This window comes from Podarcis tiliguerta (genome assembly GCF_965153285.1).
Source record: "Podarcis tiliguerta genome assembly, chromosome: 10".
NCBI classification, from domain to species: Eukaryota; Metazoa; Chordata; class Lepidosauria; order Squamata; family Lacertidae; genus Podarcis; species Podarcis tiliguerta.
The window spans coordinates 63,181,679-63,196,998 of NC_139543.1; the positions used below are offsets into that span (position 1 = coordinate 63,181,679).

Here is a 15,320-nt window from a genome sequence, read left to right on the forward strand (position 1 = left end):
TCTCAGTAGCAAATAAGCTACTGATTTGGAAGACCACAAACCCATCAATCTTGTAACATGTTTCCCTGTGATTGCCTCCCCTTTAAGCTCTGTGAGGACTCTCAAGACATGCACATTCTGGAGCTAAAATGAGGGTCCGAAACCGGTTACTCAGACTCTGTTGTGGCATTCAGTTCAGTGTAATTGGCTGTTAATGCATCTTGGGACAATTAACCTGGACAGTTTTGCAGTTGTGATTAATTTCCACTGGGTGGTGACAAAGATCAAGAATAAGCCAGTAGCATTTCTTTTTTTCCCAAATCTCTCTACTCCCTTGTTTCCTTTAATCCTTGTCAGCATGTACTTTCACCATACCAGCTTTTAAAAACAAGATGACTTGAATAGCAGAACCAGATATTCCCCCGCTTTTTAAAGGGACACCTGTTTTTTTCCTTCTGAATGACAAAACTCACAGTAGAAGTATCCTAGAATGCCGGTGCTAGGAACTGAAAAAGCATTTCTTTAAGCCCATGTATTTGAAGGCTTTTTAAAAACGAAATCTTTGGAGTGCTGAAAGACTAACAGGTTTTCTTTTGTAAATTATTTGATATGTAGCCATGAGCGTAAAAGGCAGGCTTAGAGTATATGTAGGAATCCTTTCTAAATTTCTAAATGTAGGAATCCTTTCCACAAACGTTTCTAAATTGTCTTGCAAAAAATGTAAGACTGGAAGTTGGAAGAATAACTAGCTGAAGTTCAGCAGGTCTGATCCAACCAAAGTTAAGCACTTAGTATCCTATTACTCTCCAGGGGAGAGTTGGGCATGTGCTTAAATCTCTGCTGTTGAAGTCACTAGAACTGGGAAGTCCTAACTGGCTGGATCATGACCCCAACCAAGGGCACTTCCTTCATCCTGTATTCCTTCAGTACTGTTTTTCTTCAAGAAGTGTCAATGGGTTTGGGAAGAGCGTAACTCTGCCATTCAGACATAAGGCGACTCTGTAGAAACATCACAGATTTGCTTTATTTAAGAGAACGAAGGAAATAAATAATCCTATTCATTTGTTAGGTTTGCCAACACCTAGGCCAGCACTGTCCAAACCGGCTGATTGTGTGCTATGAGTAACATTACGAGAAACTTCTTGACGGTACAATTAGACATTGTCAAGCTTCTTAGCAATGGAGTCTCTTACCGGGGAGAGCAGAGTACCTCCTTCTTTGTAGGGCTTCAACAGAGTCTGGACAGCCGCTTATTGAGGATGTGCTAACCTTAGACTACCTGCACCAAGCAGGTAATTGGATCAAGTGGGCCAATGAGGCTCCCTCTGATTCTGCAGTGAAGTGGATTGCAGGACACTTAGTCGTTTTTTAAACTTTGCCCTGTGACTGTGAATATGGAAAAGGGCAGCTATGCAAGTAATAATCACATGGAGAAGAGCAGCTTTCAGTTATGGGATGCCAGAGCATCTTGTTATGTTCCCTTCTATGGGTACTTAAAACATTCTTTAAAAATATTGCCATTGGTGAGGCAAACAAGGCCATGATTCGGTGTGCTGTGTTACACTTTGAGACAATTACATCCTTTGTCTTGGCTCTCTTCCCCCAGCCCCTTGGGAGTGATGGTTCCAGGCACTACTTTATGATTTGCTTGCTTTGGCTGACTCCGCATGTAGCTCAGTTTAGGTTCTGTTGTCTTTTTTGAGGGAGGTTTTTACAATGGTGATAATGAACTTGCCTTTCCTCTTTCTTGCCAGCACCCGATATCGTGGCCTTCCTGTTCGCTACTATCCCCCAAGTGTCTCCTGGTACTTTTGCCTCTGCCTGGTTCATAGTGTTCTTGTTCTTTGTGGTTTGAGCAAAGGTTGCTTTTATTTGATTGATTGATTGATTGATTGATTGATTGATGGGCTTGTAAAACTGTTTTGTTTCATGTGCCTGGAGTAATGGGCTTGTTTTATATTCAGTAAGTCTCTGTTCTTTTTAACAACAATATAATAATCCTGGTATTTCACCTGCATTTTACCTCCTCTCTCAGAGTAGTGGTAGCTGTTCCATATATATGCATGCAGGTTTGTTTCACCCGTTGTCATTGCAGTGAAAGAGTGTGGAAGTGTTCTGTGTGTGCATGCAGGACTTTGGATTGTAGCAAGCGTGGCTAACAACTTCTTATACGACAGGGTTTTAGAAACCCAATTGTCTGGTTGCCTATCATGAAGAATAGCTTCCAAGTGGCTAGATCACATTTTATCTAACCTAGTGTCTTCTAATTGCTGTTTGACTACAACTCTCTCTCTGACCATAGTCCAGGCTGGCAGGGGCTGGTGGGCGTTGGAATCCCAACAACCATTGGACATCAGCTGGTTGGGAAAGGCTAGAGAAGTTTTCCAAAGTGGGAAAGGTGTCATTTCATTCTTCTGTGCTATGTGCCTAACATATAGGTAAAGGTAAAGGGGCCCCTGACCATTAGGTCCAGTTGTGGACGACTCTGGGGTTGCGGTGCTCATCTTGCTTTATTGGCTGAGGAAGCCGGCGTACAGCTTCCGGGTCATGTGGCCAGCATGACTAAGCTGCTTCTGGCGAACCAGAACAGCACACGGAAACGCTGTTTACCTTCCCGCTGGAGTGGTATTTATTTATCTGCTTGCACTTTTGATGTGCTTTCGAACTGCTAGGTTGGCAGGAGCAGGACCGAGCAACGGGAGCTCACCCAGTCATGGGCATTCAAACTGCCGACCGTCTGATTGGCAAGCCCTAGGCTCTGTGGTTTAACCCACAGCACCACCCACATCCCTTTTGCCTAATATATACCCAACAAAAAAGATGTGTTGGCAGTGAAGGTGGTGAACCTTTTCAAGTTTATTTATGTATTTTTAAAAATGTATATACGCCCATCTTTTAGGCAGCATACAACACATTATTAAAACAATGCCGAAGCTCCCCAGCAGCCCTTGTTCCTCTGAGCGGTGGTACAAGTCAAACTGTGCTTTGCTTTGCTTCTGCAGTGCTAGGGCAACTGGGAGTTGAGTTCTTCCTGACACCTCCTATACATCAAACTGGGTTGGTGTGAGCAAGGGTGGCAGTGGGGCGCAACGTGGTTGCTAGAAGGGACCTGACCAGCTTTCCTAAACTGGAGAACATCTCCTCCGCCCCCAACACAATTCCAGTTTGGTGCTTTATAAGCCCTGGTTATGCAAATGCTCCTGGCTACTTACTTGGACTGTTAGATTTGCTTGCATTTTCCTTTCTCTCGGATTCATATGCCGACTGCATGTTCTGTGTGCAGTGGATCAGTGATTCTAGGAGTAAACTTGAGAACCCCATGGGGGTGAGCTTAGGAATAACCATGGGCTCTGTTTGCTAGTCCTTGGTGTCTTCCTTGAACACAGAAGGTATGTATAGGTATGTACAACATCAATCACTCTGCTTGGAAGATGTTGTGAAGCTTCTAGATTGGGTTGGTTTAAGGACTGGTGGCCTACCTTTTTCCAGTTCAACAGAGGAGTACTGAATGCTGCACTTCAGGTTCTGGCTTCTCCAGGTTTCATCTTCTTAAAGCAAGAAAGGAGAGATCTTATGAGCATAGATCTCTTTGTGTTTAAATGAACCCTGCTGTAATGATAGGATAGCAAATTGGCCACCTGGTACCGCACAAAACACATAATGTGAGCACAGCCTCACACCATAATCATATTTTTATGGAAGGAAACTCTGCTGATTTCAAGGGGACCATTCCAAGCATTAAGCAGGCAGAACACATGCACAGTACCCCAACGAGAAGCATCTGAGAGTGGTGTTCAACTTTCAGCCCAGTTCTTAATTTAAGATTCACCTAACCCAAGACCATGTCAGCAACACAACTAACAAAATGAATTTCAATAGGGACAAATGTCAGATTCTACACTTAGGGTAGGAATAACCAGATGCACAAATATATACTAGCTTGCCAAGTACATGTGAAAAAGATCTAGGTCTTATTAGGCCACAAACTTTAATGTGAATCAGCAGTGTGATGCAGCAACAAAAAAGCTAATGCAATTCTAGGCTGCAGCAACAGAAGTATAGTGTCCTGATCAAGGGAAATCACTCTGTTCTGCCTTGGTCAGACCCCACCTGGAATACTATGTCCAGTCCTGGGCACCACAGTTTAAGAAGGATATTGACAAGCTGGAATGTGTGCAGAGGAGGGTGACCAGTATGATTAAGGGTCTGGAAACAAAGCCTTATGAGGAACGGTTGAGGGAGTTGGGAATGTTTGGCCCAGAGAAGGCTGCGGTGATATGATGGCCATCTTCAGATATCTGAAGGGCTGTCACCGTGGATGATGGAGCAAGCTTGCTTTCTGCTGCTCCAGAGGATAGGCTCTGAGCTAATGGATTCAAACTACAAGAAAGGAAAGTCCGACTATGGAAGACCTTTCTGGGGGTTATTGCTGCTTTGCAATGGAATGGACTGCCTCAGAAGGTGGCAGACTCTCCTTCATAGAAGGTTTTTAAACAGAAGTTGAGTGGCCATCTTTCAGGGTGATTCTCGCTTTGCTGGGGGTTGGACAAGATTACCCTTAGGGTCTCTTCGAACTCTACCATTCTATGATTCTACAACAATGGACATCCAGAAAAATAAAATTGCATTAGAAGCTGAGCATCTGATGCATAGTGGCAGGTGAGGGAAGGGATGCTTAACCTTTCCTCACCAGCCACTTTCCTCCTGCAGTTTTCTCCAAGCTGTGTGTCAGACCTGTGTTTGCAGAGTAGAAACAGGCTTGCTGCTTCAGCAGCAATAGAAAAGCATCTGGGGAGGATAGTTGTAGTGGGAAATGACTTACTATGAGGAAAGGTTGCAGCATCTGGGACTTGGTTTGCAGAAAAGGCAAGTAAGAGATGACATGATAGGTGGTTACAAAATTATGCATAGCATGGAGAAAGTAGATAAGAGAAAAGCTGTATGTTAGCAGATTCAGGGCAGATTTTTAAAAAGTACTTTCTCATACAGCTCATAGTTAAACAATATAACTTGCCCCTGCAGTAGATAGTGACGACCATCAGCTTGGATGACTTTAAAAGACAAATTCATGGAACGCCAGGCTATTAGATGTTACTGGTAATGATGGCTACCTTCTCGCTCCACTGTCTATTCATTATGCCTCCATTTGCTGGCAATCGTAGGTGGGCAGAGTACTATTGCATTCATGCCCAGCTTGCAGGCTTCCCACAGGCATCTGGTTGGCCACCGTGGGAAGAAAATCCTGGGCTAGATTGGGCATTAGCCTGAACGAGCAGGTTCTTCTTACCTTCTCATGGCGGGGGCAAAGGGTTGAGCACCCCCTTTCCACTTCCCCCCTGCCCTCTCCAGGTGCCACTTTGCAAAGGACAAACAGGGCTTTAGTGACAAGATGGCCGCACTTTGTGTTTCGGTCCATAGATCCTTGTCGATTATACAGCCAGCTTAAAAGTCAGGGGCCTGAATGATGTTGGGAGATCTAAGCAAGCTGTATACTTTGTGTTGTTTCATGCCTCTTTTTTGACACTGAGCCTGGAGTGAGAGTTCATCTGCCTTGTGCCGAGGCCACGTGACTGGGATCTAAAGCTGTGGCTCTATTCATCCCTTCTCCCCTCTTTTTGCTTTTGTTGCCGATGTGCTTTCCTTCCAATTATTTCCCACATCTGATAGAAACCCACGAGCCCTGCTTGTGTATGGCTTTGGTCTTGGCAATCAACAGTTGCAACCTTGGAATGCTTTTTTCTTCATTAGTGCGCCTGCTAATTCTTCATTTGTAACCCGAGGCTCTCGACTGGAGAACTAGTGTGGCAGTCTAGGGTCATTGTCATATCATCCCCCACACCTTTCAGATCTTCAGGTGTTAGCCTACAACATCTAAACAGTTTTAAGCCAGGGGCAAACACACTCCCTCTCCCTCTGACTTGTGTGTGTGTGAGAGAGAGATTATAGAGAGTAATCTTCAAAGCGACAAAGAATTCAATAAAAATGTCTATAGTATTCTCACTGGGGTTTCTTGAAAGCTTAGTGGTAATTAAGAGACCTTAAGTGTACTAAATTAAAAAGAATAAAGCCGTCTTATTAATCAACCTACGTACATTTCAAAAGTTTTTTTCTTAAAATACAGAACAAAACCCTATGCATTGATCCAAAATGAGGAAGTGCAGGGAGTTGGACTCGATAGCCCTTGGTGTCCCTTGTATGTGCTTTTAGCAATGCACTCTTGGCCATTCTGGCGAAGGCCAAAATGGGTTTCTCAGCCCTGCTCTAACTTGAATGACTGGTGCATGTGCACATGCCCCTTCTCATGTTGCAGGAAGAAAGTACCAAATGTATGGAGGGCACATTTATTTGGAACGTGGCGTCTTCCAGGTTGCAAGGTTCTAAATCCACCCTCCTCTTCAGAAAGCAGAGAGAACAGAGGTTTAATTCAGAAAGGGAGGTGACATTTTCGAGTAACTGTTGTACCACTCAGTTCATTGAGTTTCTCTCTGCTTTGTACACATATGCAAGACTCACACGAGGTGGAGCGTTCCCCCCAAAGTCCTAATCACCTTAGACTCAGAAGGAAGGCTGTCTTGTCATCTAAAATTAAGACCGTGAACTGCTGCAATTTCAGGAAAAGCGCAGCTTAGACTATTGTGCCTTTATAGTCAAGATCATTCGAGGTCAGAAAATTAATTTCCAAATGTGATTTGTGTTAGTAAGACAGTTCTTGCATGCCTCAATATCTTGCATGCTTTTGGTATCAAACTGGCTGACCACTGGCAGTTCCTATTACTGTTAGAGTTCATGTATAGGACAGAAGACTAAATCTGCTACAATCACCAACCTCTTAAGACTTGATTTCAGCTGTGAACCCTCAGTTCTTGTTGCTTTCTGTAATTCATACATTGACATGTGTTCTTTGGGAGAAGAGCGGGTAGAGGCGGGGAACCAATTAACTTCCTTCGCCACAGGGAGGGATCCATGTCAAGAGTTTAGTTTATATATGTAATGCTTATTTTGGTGTCTATTCTTATAGGTAAAGATGACGAACTTCCAAAGAAGTTGGGGAAAGTTCCGCCCGAATCTCAGCCTGCCATGCTTAATCTTACTCATCTGGTCAACGGGCAGAGCGGCACTAGTGCAGCAAGCAATGGCCGGGCTAGCCAGAGGGGAGGACGCAGAGCATCTATAGAGAGAGGCCAGGAAAGCTCGCCAGGCCACCGGAGGAGAAAGGATTCGCTGGAAAGGAGACAGCAAAAGCCCGCGACGGCTAATGTGCGGAGTGGGTTGTTAAAGCATGACTTGGAGAGCCCCAGGAAGAAACCTGAAGTTCAGCCAGAGTCTGACTCCAAGCAAAATTATAATGCATCTGCTAACCAAAATTCCAACGCTACTTTAAATACAGGAAAGGAATTTGTGCCCAGGTGGATTAAGCCTTCGGACGTCAAAATCATCGAAAAGACTGCAAAGCTGACCATGGAGATCAAGATTCGATCTGCAAACCATGCCAGTTCGGGAATGCCACCGAGTCCCGGGCCTGAGGGACAGGCATTCAACGTGAAGCAAAAGATCAGGGCTTTGGATGTCGATGAGGGTAAGCGAGAGTCAAATGCGTCGCAGTATGACAATGTGCCTGGTGGTGACCCAGAGAACGACAATTCTGTGGAAGAGGTGCTAGAAAGGGCGATCCTGCAAAGTCCGAGGAACACAACTTACTCCCTCGGTTCAAGGAAGTCGACAGAGAAAACATCTAGTCCACCAAAAATATCCAACAGTTATGCCTTCAGCTCCCAACCAAGAGCCCCCAGATTCTCTTCCCAGTCTGATGGGGCAGATATTGGACATAACTTCAAGCCGCCGCCACCGTCTTACAGTAACCCACCTGTTTACCATGGAAATTCCCCAAAGCACGTTACCAACGTGGTTCATTCCAGCTTCGTAGCCACACAGTATAATTATGGGAATCGAACCGGCTCTCCCAGCCGGCCGTACATCCCTGAACTTCCAACAGAGATGTTTACTGATAGACCACATAGAAATTATGCTGTCAACCACCAACATGTGGTCGTGACTCCTTCTAGTCGAATCGAAGTCCTCCCAGTTGAAACTTATGCAAGGAAACCTAAATCGCCCAATGCCACCAGATTTGTAATCCCCCCAGCAGATTATTTGCCAGACAGTAGAAAGTGGCCTGATCCTTACACGCAGTCCTGGAGCCAAGATGGTAGCCGAAGCCACTTGGCTAACTTGAGGAGATACCCGCCTTTTCAATCGACACCTGTTAAAGAACATAATCTCTCCACCATTTCAGTGGATAGCCCTATAAGATACAGGACTTCCCCACCCTCTGAAGAGCTCGGCTTGCCACACTATCAGTATCCTAGTTCCCCAAGCCCTGCGCACCACTACAGACACCAGACTGACGGGTTGTCCATGCATGAATCAGTCCTGCTTTGAGAAACGACACGTGCTCACCTGAAAGACCAGGGGAGGAGCATGCAATGGTTGCACGTCTGGGGTTGGTGGTCATCCAAGTTTCATGATCTTCATACAGGACAATTCAGATAAAGGCATATGCAAACTGACACTATTTCACAGCTCTGTTAAACGTTGACGAAAGCTGAAAGTGAGCATTGAAAACGGACGAAAAGGTTGGATTCTCATAAACATAGCAATAGGTTTGTATGTTCAGCGTGACGACTATGGTGGTTGTTTGTTACGTTCGTGTAGCTAATTGAGCAAATGACCTTGTTGCCTAAATCCTCAGTAAGCTGCTTTTTGACCTGACACTACAATTGATTGTGTGTTCACGTGTGGCAACAGAATTACAGAGTCTAAAATGGAGGCGTGTGTATTCATGGACTGCATCCACAAAGTAATTTTTTTTTTTTTTGGTTAACTTAATTTATAAACCACCCCATTCACTTGGGATGGGGGTTTCTTGACATTCTTCTATACATTGTCTCAGTAACCCAGGAGTGAACATTCTGGGTTATCCAGAGCAGAGATGCTACTGCCTATGGCTCACATAGAAAGGAGAAGGTTTGACACCCAAAGCAAAGGCATTCTGATACACCCAATAAATGGTGCTTATTCTATCAGGACTGTCTGCGAATTGTAGCATGTGTCTAGGATGCTGATGGTATTTGAGCCCGCCACCCACATTTGCATATCCAAAGGCAGTTCTGCAGTGCATTAGGTCTTCATTTTTAAATCTCAAATGTGTGTTTTGATGGAGGGGAGGGCAGAGGTGCAATCAAATACAATACTTGCATCATTTGCACACAGAACTGCTAATATACCATGAGTGTCGGTGACTATAGAAGGCCTGCACAGATATTTGGAACATATGCTTGGCAAATGATGGGTTTGTGCTGGTCCATGCCACTCTTGCCTGTCTTCTGAGTGCTGGATTTCATGTTTGCACATGGAGTCCAATGTATGTTGGTCCAAACCCTAGGATCTGTCCCCTTCAAATCTGATGGCTCACAGAGCACATGCCTCGGGTCCACGTGGGCAAGCACGAAAGCCAGCATGTCAGCTGCAGGTGGGAGTGAGCATGCTGCGATGTGGTATCCTTCTCCTGCGTCGCACTAATGTTCTGTACACCCACAGAGGGCTACCTGAAATGCAGCCAGAAAGTAACTTTTGTTTAATGGGTTCATTAAGTGAGTTGCTTTTGACCATGGTGGCTGCATTTCAGGGCTTTCTGTAAATACACAAAAGTGCAACACGAACAGTGTTTAACGGAAAGATTAAAAGGCGTCTTTCAAGTGCCACACTTTCCTAGAGATGGTATTTCCCTTCATCAGCCCCGACAAAGAGGTTTTGATCCCTTGAAAAGCATCGGCTATTCCTGTAATAATAAGAGTTTTGTCTTTTCAGAACCAATTCTGAGAAACCAAGATGCTTTTATCGCTCTTTGTCGCGTACATCATTGATGTTGCCGTTTGTGTCTGGCACCGGGGCTGCCCACCACATCCAGTGTTCTTTTGAGTGTACCCCAGGCACAGTCTGCCAGGAATGCCTATTAATTTTCACTGTGGCTTAACCAGAGGGTGTTTCTGGTGGGCTGCAAAAAAATATATACCTCCATAACTGGTGATCCACCAAAGTCAAGGCAGCATACGGGCTGTAGATTGTAGCCTACCAGGCACCTGCTTTCTCCTTCCTTCTCCTTTCACCCACATCAACGCCCACATTGCACTGTGTTCTTGCTGTCCCAGCAAGTTGCTGTAAACAATGGGCTCCTTGAGCCTTTGGAGGGTTGAATTTGACTTGGTGAGCTGCAAGCTGTGCAGGCCTGTTTCGTAGCCCGTCTCAGGTGCACTTCGAAACACTAATCTTCCACGTTCAAATCATAGCCTGCCCTTTGTAAAGACAGAAATGCGCAGTTATGATTTGGGAACATCGGCACCAAAGGTGGCCGGTTCATATCCCAGCAGGGTTTTGTGATGGTCTCGGAAACGTTTGAGCCGTCGTCGTCCCCCCCCCCCCCCCACCTCAATTTGTATTCCTGTGTTTCTGGCACCCCCTCGCTCCTTTGCTTCCTTGTCAATTCCCACAATGTGCTTGAGCGTCTTGTTTTTCTTGAGAGCAATAGACTTTTATGCCCTTGATTGGGCTAGCGCTGCTGTACCATTAGGCCCTTAAGAGATGATTGTAGGTATAAAGTCTAATGCCGAAGTGCTCCCTCCTTGTTAATCGGAAGCCAGCAAATTCATTGTAGCAAAATGCTTTGCAATCAGGGCCTGCAACCTTGTGTGGGTGGGTATGAATGTTGCTTTCTCCCTCCACTCCCATTTTGTTTTGATAGAGGAAAAATAATCTTGTAGGGTGGCTGGAAGAGAGCAGGTCTCTTCTACGGGGGACTGTATCCCACTGATTTGGGTGAAGTGCACATGGAGTCAGTCCTGTGTGAGCAGCAGCTGCCCTGCTTGGCTCAAATGTCCAGGAATGGGCAGCAGTGCACGCATAGCCGCTACTCTCTCCGTGCTTCACATGCTCACATCTTGAGTTCTTCCTCGGGAAATAACCAGAGATCTGAACCTGTGCTAAGCCTATCCTTCTTCCCAAGCAGAGCTAAATGCGTTTGATTAGGATAACAGTGGTGGTAGGAAGTACCAAACACACCCTCCTCAGGGTGGCTGTTCTGATTCAATTCGCACATGTGTCCTTAGGCTATGCTGAGATGTTTTGTTTTTTAATTGGGATTTCTGGTCACAGATCTGCCCCGTCTGTTTTGGTCATAAGTTGAAACAAGGGGACCAGTGCCCATGGTCCAATCCAGAGGTAGCCGGCCTAGGATCCTCCAGATGTTGTGGACAGCTGGGCTGAGGCTCATGGGAGCTGGAGTCCAATCACCCCTAGCTGAATCCCATTTTTGAGCTGACCTATTCAGCTGTGTCTGCACTCTGGAGGCTCTGTCCTCTCACACACTAAACCATGGGGTTGACGTCATGCTTCACTCCTGCCCACAGACACAAGAGTGATGATGAACCTGGAAGAGACCCAAAGCTGATCCAGCAAATGCCTCCAGCCCCTGTGATCCCTCAGTGGTTGAAAGATGTGCACAACTTACTGCACACATGTCTCCGTTTTGCCATTCCCCTCCCTTCCTCTGTATGGCTGCTGTACAGTTTGACCCAAGCTCTGGAACCAAACTCCCTGGCTTACAATTCTGCCCACATCTGGCTAAAATGTTGGATGGAAGTATTTTTGAGTATTCTGTTCTAGCTGAAAACAAACAAAGCACTGGTAGTCTCCAGGTTTCAAAAGATTAGGTCCTCTCTTTCTTTCTCCACGAGGTGTTTTTTTTTTTTGTGAAGGTTTATCTGGCTGCACTGATGGCAAAGACTTAGACCAGGCTTCCTCAACCTTGGCCCTCCAGATGTTTTGAGACCACAATCCCCATCATCCCTGGCCACTGGTCCTGCTAGCTAGGGATCATGGGAGTTGTAGGCCAAAAACATCTGGAGGGCCGAGGTTGAGGAAGCCTGACTTAGAAGTACAAGTGTGTTGCTATTCCCTCCCCACTTTTTTTTTCTAAATTGGGTTTGTACAACTTGTCACCCATAAGGCTAAACACAGCCTGCCCAGGCGATTATCAGCCTCCCTAATTCTGCAGGCCCAGGCGGGCAGCAAAATAAACCCAGGAGGATTATTGCGCCCTGTCTGGGCCCCCATGTATATTTGTTGTGCTGGTGGGTCATGAGTTGTTTAAGCTCCCCCCCCCCCCCAAGCAATGTGCTATTGTGCCTATGCTCGCTGCAGGTTGGCGCTGCTAATGTGTTGACGGTACCGAAGTCTTTAAAAAGAAAAGGAGGGGGGGAAAGCAACATTTAGCCAACGTGATGGACATTTTGTGTGTGTATATACTGAATCTGATGTAATTTTTAATTAACTTGGCAAATGACTTTTAATAAAATAAAGTAACCCTGCAGAACGCAGCGAAGTAGCTACTTAGTACTGCGTTGAGGAGGGGGGAGAAGAAGGCTTTAAACTGACAAACAGTACTTTGTGGTTCCAATTTACTTAACTGCCGCGTAGAAATGTATGTATATAATAATGTGGCTGTGTAATAATCTCAGAGTTTTAAACCATGGCTTTGTGATTAATAATAAATATAATAAAAAAGCGAGCTGTACAATTTACTGGATGCTAAGCAGCGGAGAGAAAGCTGCTCCTAAAATATGTATTGAGACTAGTAAATACTGTAGATTTTTATATATAAAATATATACATGCTATTTTTCTTATGTCATCTTCGACAGTTTTTTTTAAAAACTCTGTTTTCCTATTTTCTTGTGACCTGTATTTTTAACCTGTTAAAAATAATGATTAAGCCTATGATTCTATGTCTTGTGTGCCTGACTCAAAACAGTATTTCTGGTGTTCATCAAAGCAAATCTGAATCAGAAAATCATCGGATACCATATAGCTAGATAGATAGATAACAGAATTATTACCCTGAAATTCTCTCTTGGACCCTTATCTACCGTAGTATAATAATAATAATAATAATAATAATAATAATAATAATAATAATAATAATAATTTTTTATTTATACCCCACCCTCCCCAGCCAAGGCCGGGCTCAGAGCGGCTTACAAGCAATAATAAAAACAAGATGAATGATTACAACTTAAAAACAAAAGTAAAATACAACATTAAAATAATGGAACATTAAAATATTAAAATGTAGCCTCATCGCAGGAGGAGATAGAAAAGAAAAAAGAAAGAGAGGGAGGGAGGGAATCAAATTGGCTCCAAGCCAAAGGCCAGGCAGAACAACTCTGTCTTACAGGCCCTGCAGAAAGAAATCAGATCCTGCAGGGCCCTGGTCTCATGAGGCAGAGCGTTCCACCAGGCTGGAGCCAGTGTTGAAAAGGCCCTGGCTCTGGTTGAAGCCAGTCTAACTTCCTTAGGGCCCGGGACCACTAGGGTGTTGTTATTTATGGACCTTGAGGCTCTCCGTGGGGCATACCAGGAGAGGCGGTCCCGTAGGTACGAGGGTCCTAGGCCGTGAAGGGCTTTAAAGGTCAAAAGCAACACCTTAAATCTGACCCTGTACTCCACCGGGAGCCAGTGCAGCTTGAAAAGCACTGGGTGAATATGCTCCCATGGCAGAGACCCCATGAGGAGCCTCGCTGCAGCATTCTGCAGCCACTGGAGTTTCTGGGACAGCTTCAAGGGCAGCCCCGCGTAGAGCGAATTACAGTAGTCAAGCCTGGAGATGACCGTCGCATGGATCACTGTGGCCAGGTCGGGGCGGGAAAGGTAAGGGATATATCATCCTTATATCATCCTTCCCCAACTTGGGTCTCTCCTGGTGTTTTGAACTACAGCTCCCATTGGCCTGAGCCATCATAGCCAGTAAGAGGGCTGAGGAAGACTGGTTGGAAACAATCGTTGGAGCTGTGTCCAATTAATTTCTACTCAGAGTAGACCTAGTGAAACTAATGAACCTATATATATTAAATTAGTCATGTCTGTTAACTTCAATGGGCCCACTCTGAGCATGACTAGAACTGGATACATTAACTCTTGCAGTATCTTAAAGCCTTGATGTAGTAAATTTCCAGGCTTCAACTAGAATGATGCAGTGAGCAGAGCATAACTTTCCTATGGGGGGGGGGTGCATTTGTCCCAACCATCTGACTTGTGTCATCTTCAAAAGCAAATAAGATAGAAGGCTGCTGCTGCTACAGTAGTAGGCTAAAAAACAAACAAACAAAAAACTATTATGTATACCAGTGCCCATCTGGCTGGGTTTCCCCAGCCACTCTGGGCGGCTCCCAACCTAATATTAAAAACACAATACAGCATTAAACATTAAAAACTTCCCTAAACAGGGCTGCCTACGGATGTTTTCTAAAAGTCAGATAGTTTATTTCCACAAGGCGGGTGCCACTACCGAGAAGGCCCTCTGCCTGGTTCCCTGTAGCATTGAGGGAACCGCCAGAAGGCCCTTGGCGCTGGACCTCAGTGTCCGGGCAGAACAATGGCGGTGGAGATGCTCCTTCAGGTATACTGGGCCAAGGCCGTTTAGGGCTTTCAAGGTCAGCACCAACACTTTGAATTGTAGGTCTTTCAGGACCGGTGTTGTATGGTTTTGGCGGCCACTCCCAGTCTCCAGTCTCGCTGCGGCATTCTGGATTAGTTGTAGTTTCTGGGTCACCTTCAAAGGTAGCCCCGCATTGCAGTAGTCCAAGCGGGAGATAACCAGAGCATGCACCACTCTGGCGAGACAGCCTGCGGGCAGGGAGGGTCCAGTTTGCACATGCATGCTCATGTCTTGAGCATTACAGCATCAAGATGTGACCTGGTGTGGAGAAGAGGGGAAAACCAGGCTCCCAAGCCACTTTGTAGGACACATACTCCAAAGGTCAATGGAACTGGTTTGCTGCCAATGTTTCTCCTGCCTGAGTTTCATTCCATTATTCAATGCCACCACCCAATCTGATCAGCTGTTGTGGTGCTTTTCCTTATATTCACACACATATGCACTGGGGGGGGGGAGCGCTACCCTCTTCCTGCCACAGTCTTCTTTTCTCTAGGACCACAATCTCAGCTTTCAAACCAAAAAGGGGGTAATAATATTCCCACCCCCCATGACCACCTTCTCTCCCACCAAGAGGCCACTACTATATATCCAAATATACTCCTCCTCACCTGCCCCTGAAAGGGCCTCTCTTAGTACTAGGGAGAAAGTGGGGGGGAAGGAGCCTCCCCACTGGGCAGGTCACAGATCACAAGGGTCAACTACTCCAACCCCTATGCAATGCAGGAATCTTGCCCCTTGTGAGACTCGAACCCACAACCTTGAGATTAAGAGTCTCATGCTCTACCAACAGAGCT

At 45.5% G+C, this 15,320-nt stretch overlaps 1 protein-coding gene across 9 annotated transcripts in view; it reads left to right on the forward strand.

The window, feature by feature from the left end:
• Nucleotides 1-12,812, forward strand: part of USP6NL (USP6 N-terminal like) — a 135,715-nt gene extending 122,903 nt beyond the window's left edge. For all 9 annotated transcript variants that reach the window (XM_083401928.1, XM_083401931.1, XM_083401929.1 and 6 more), the window contains one exon: nt 6,998-12,812. In XM_083401928.1, the coding sequence (XP_083258054.1) occupies nt 6,998-8,418 (1,421 nt within the window). In that variant the 3' untranslated portion in view covers nt 8,419-12,812. The remainder of the gene's footprint in view (nt 1-6,997) is intronic.
• The last annotated feature ends 2,508 nt before the right edge of the window (nt 12,813-15,320 follow it).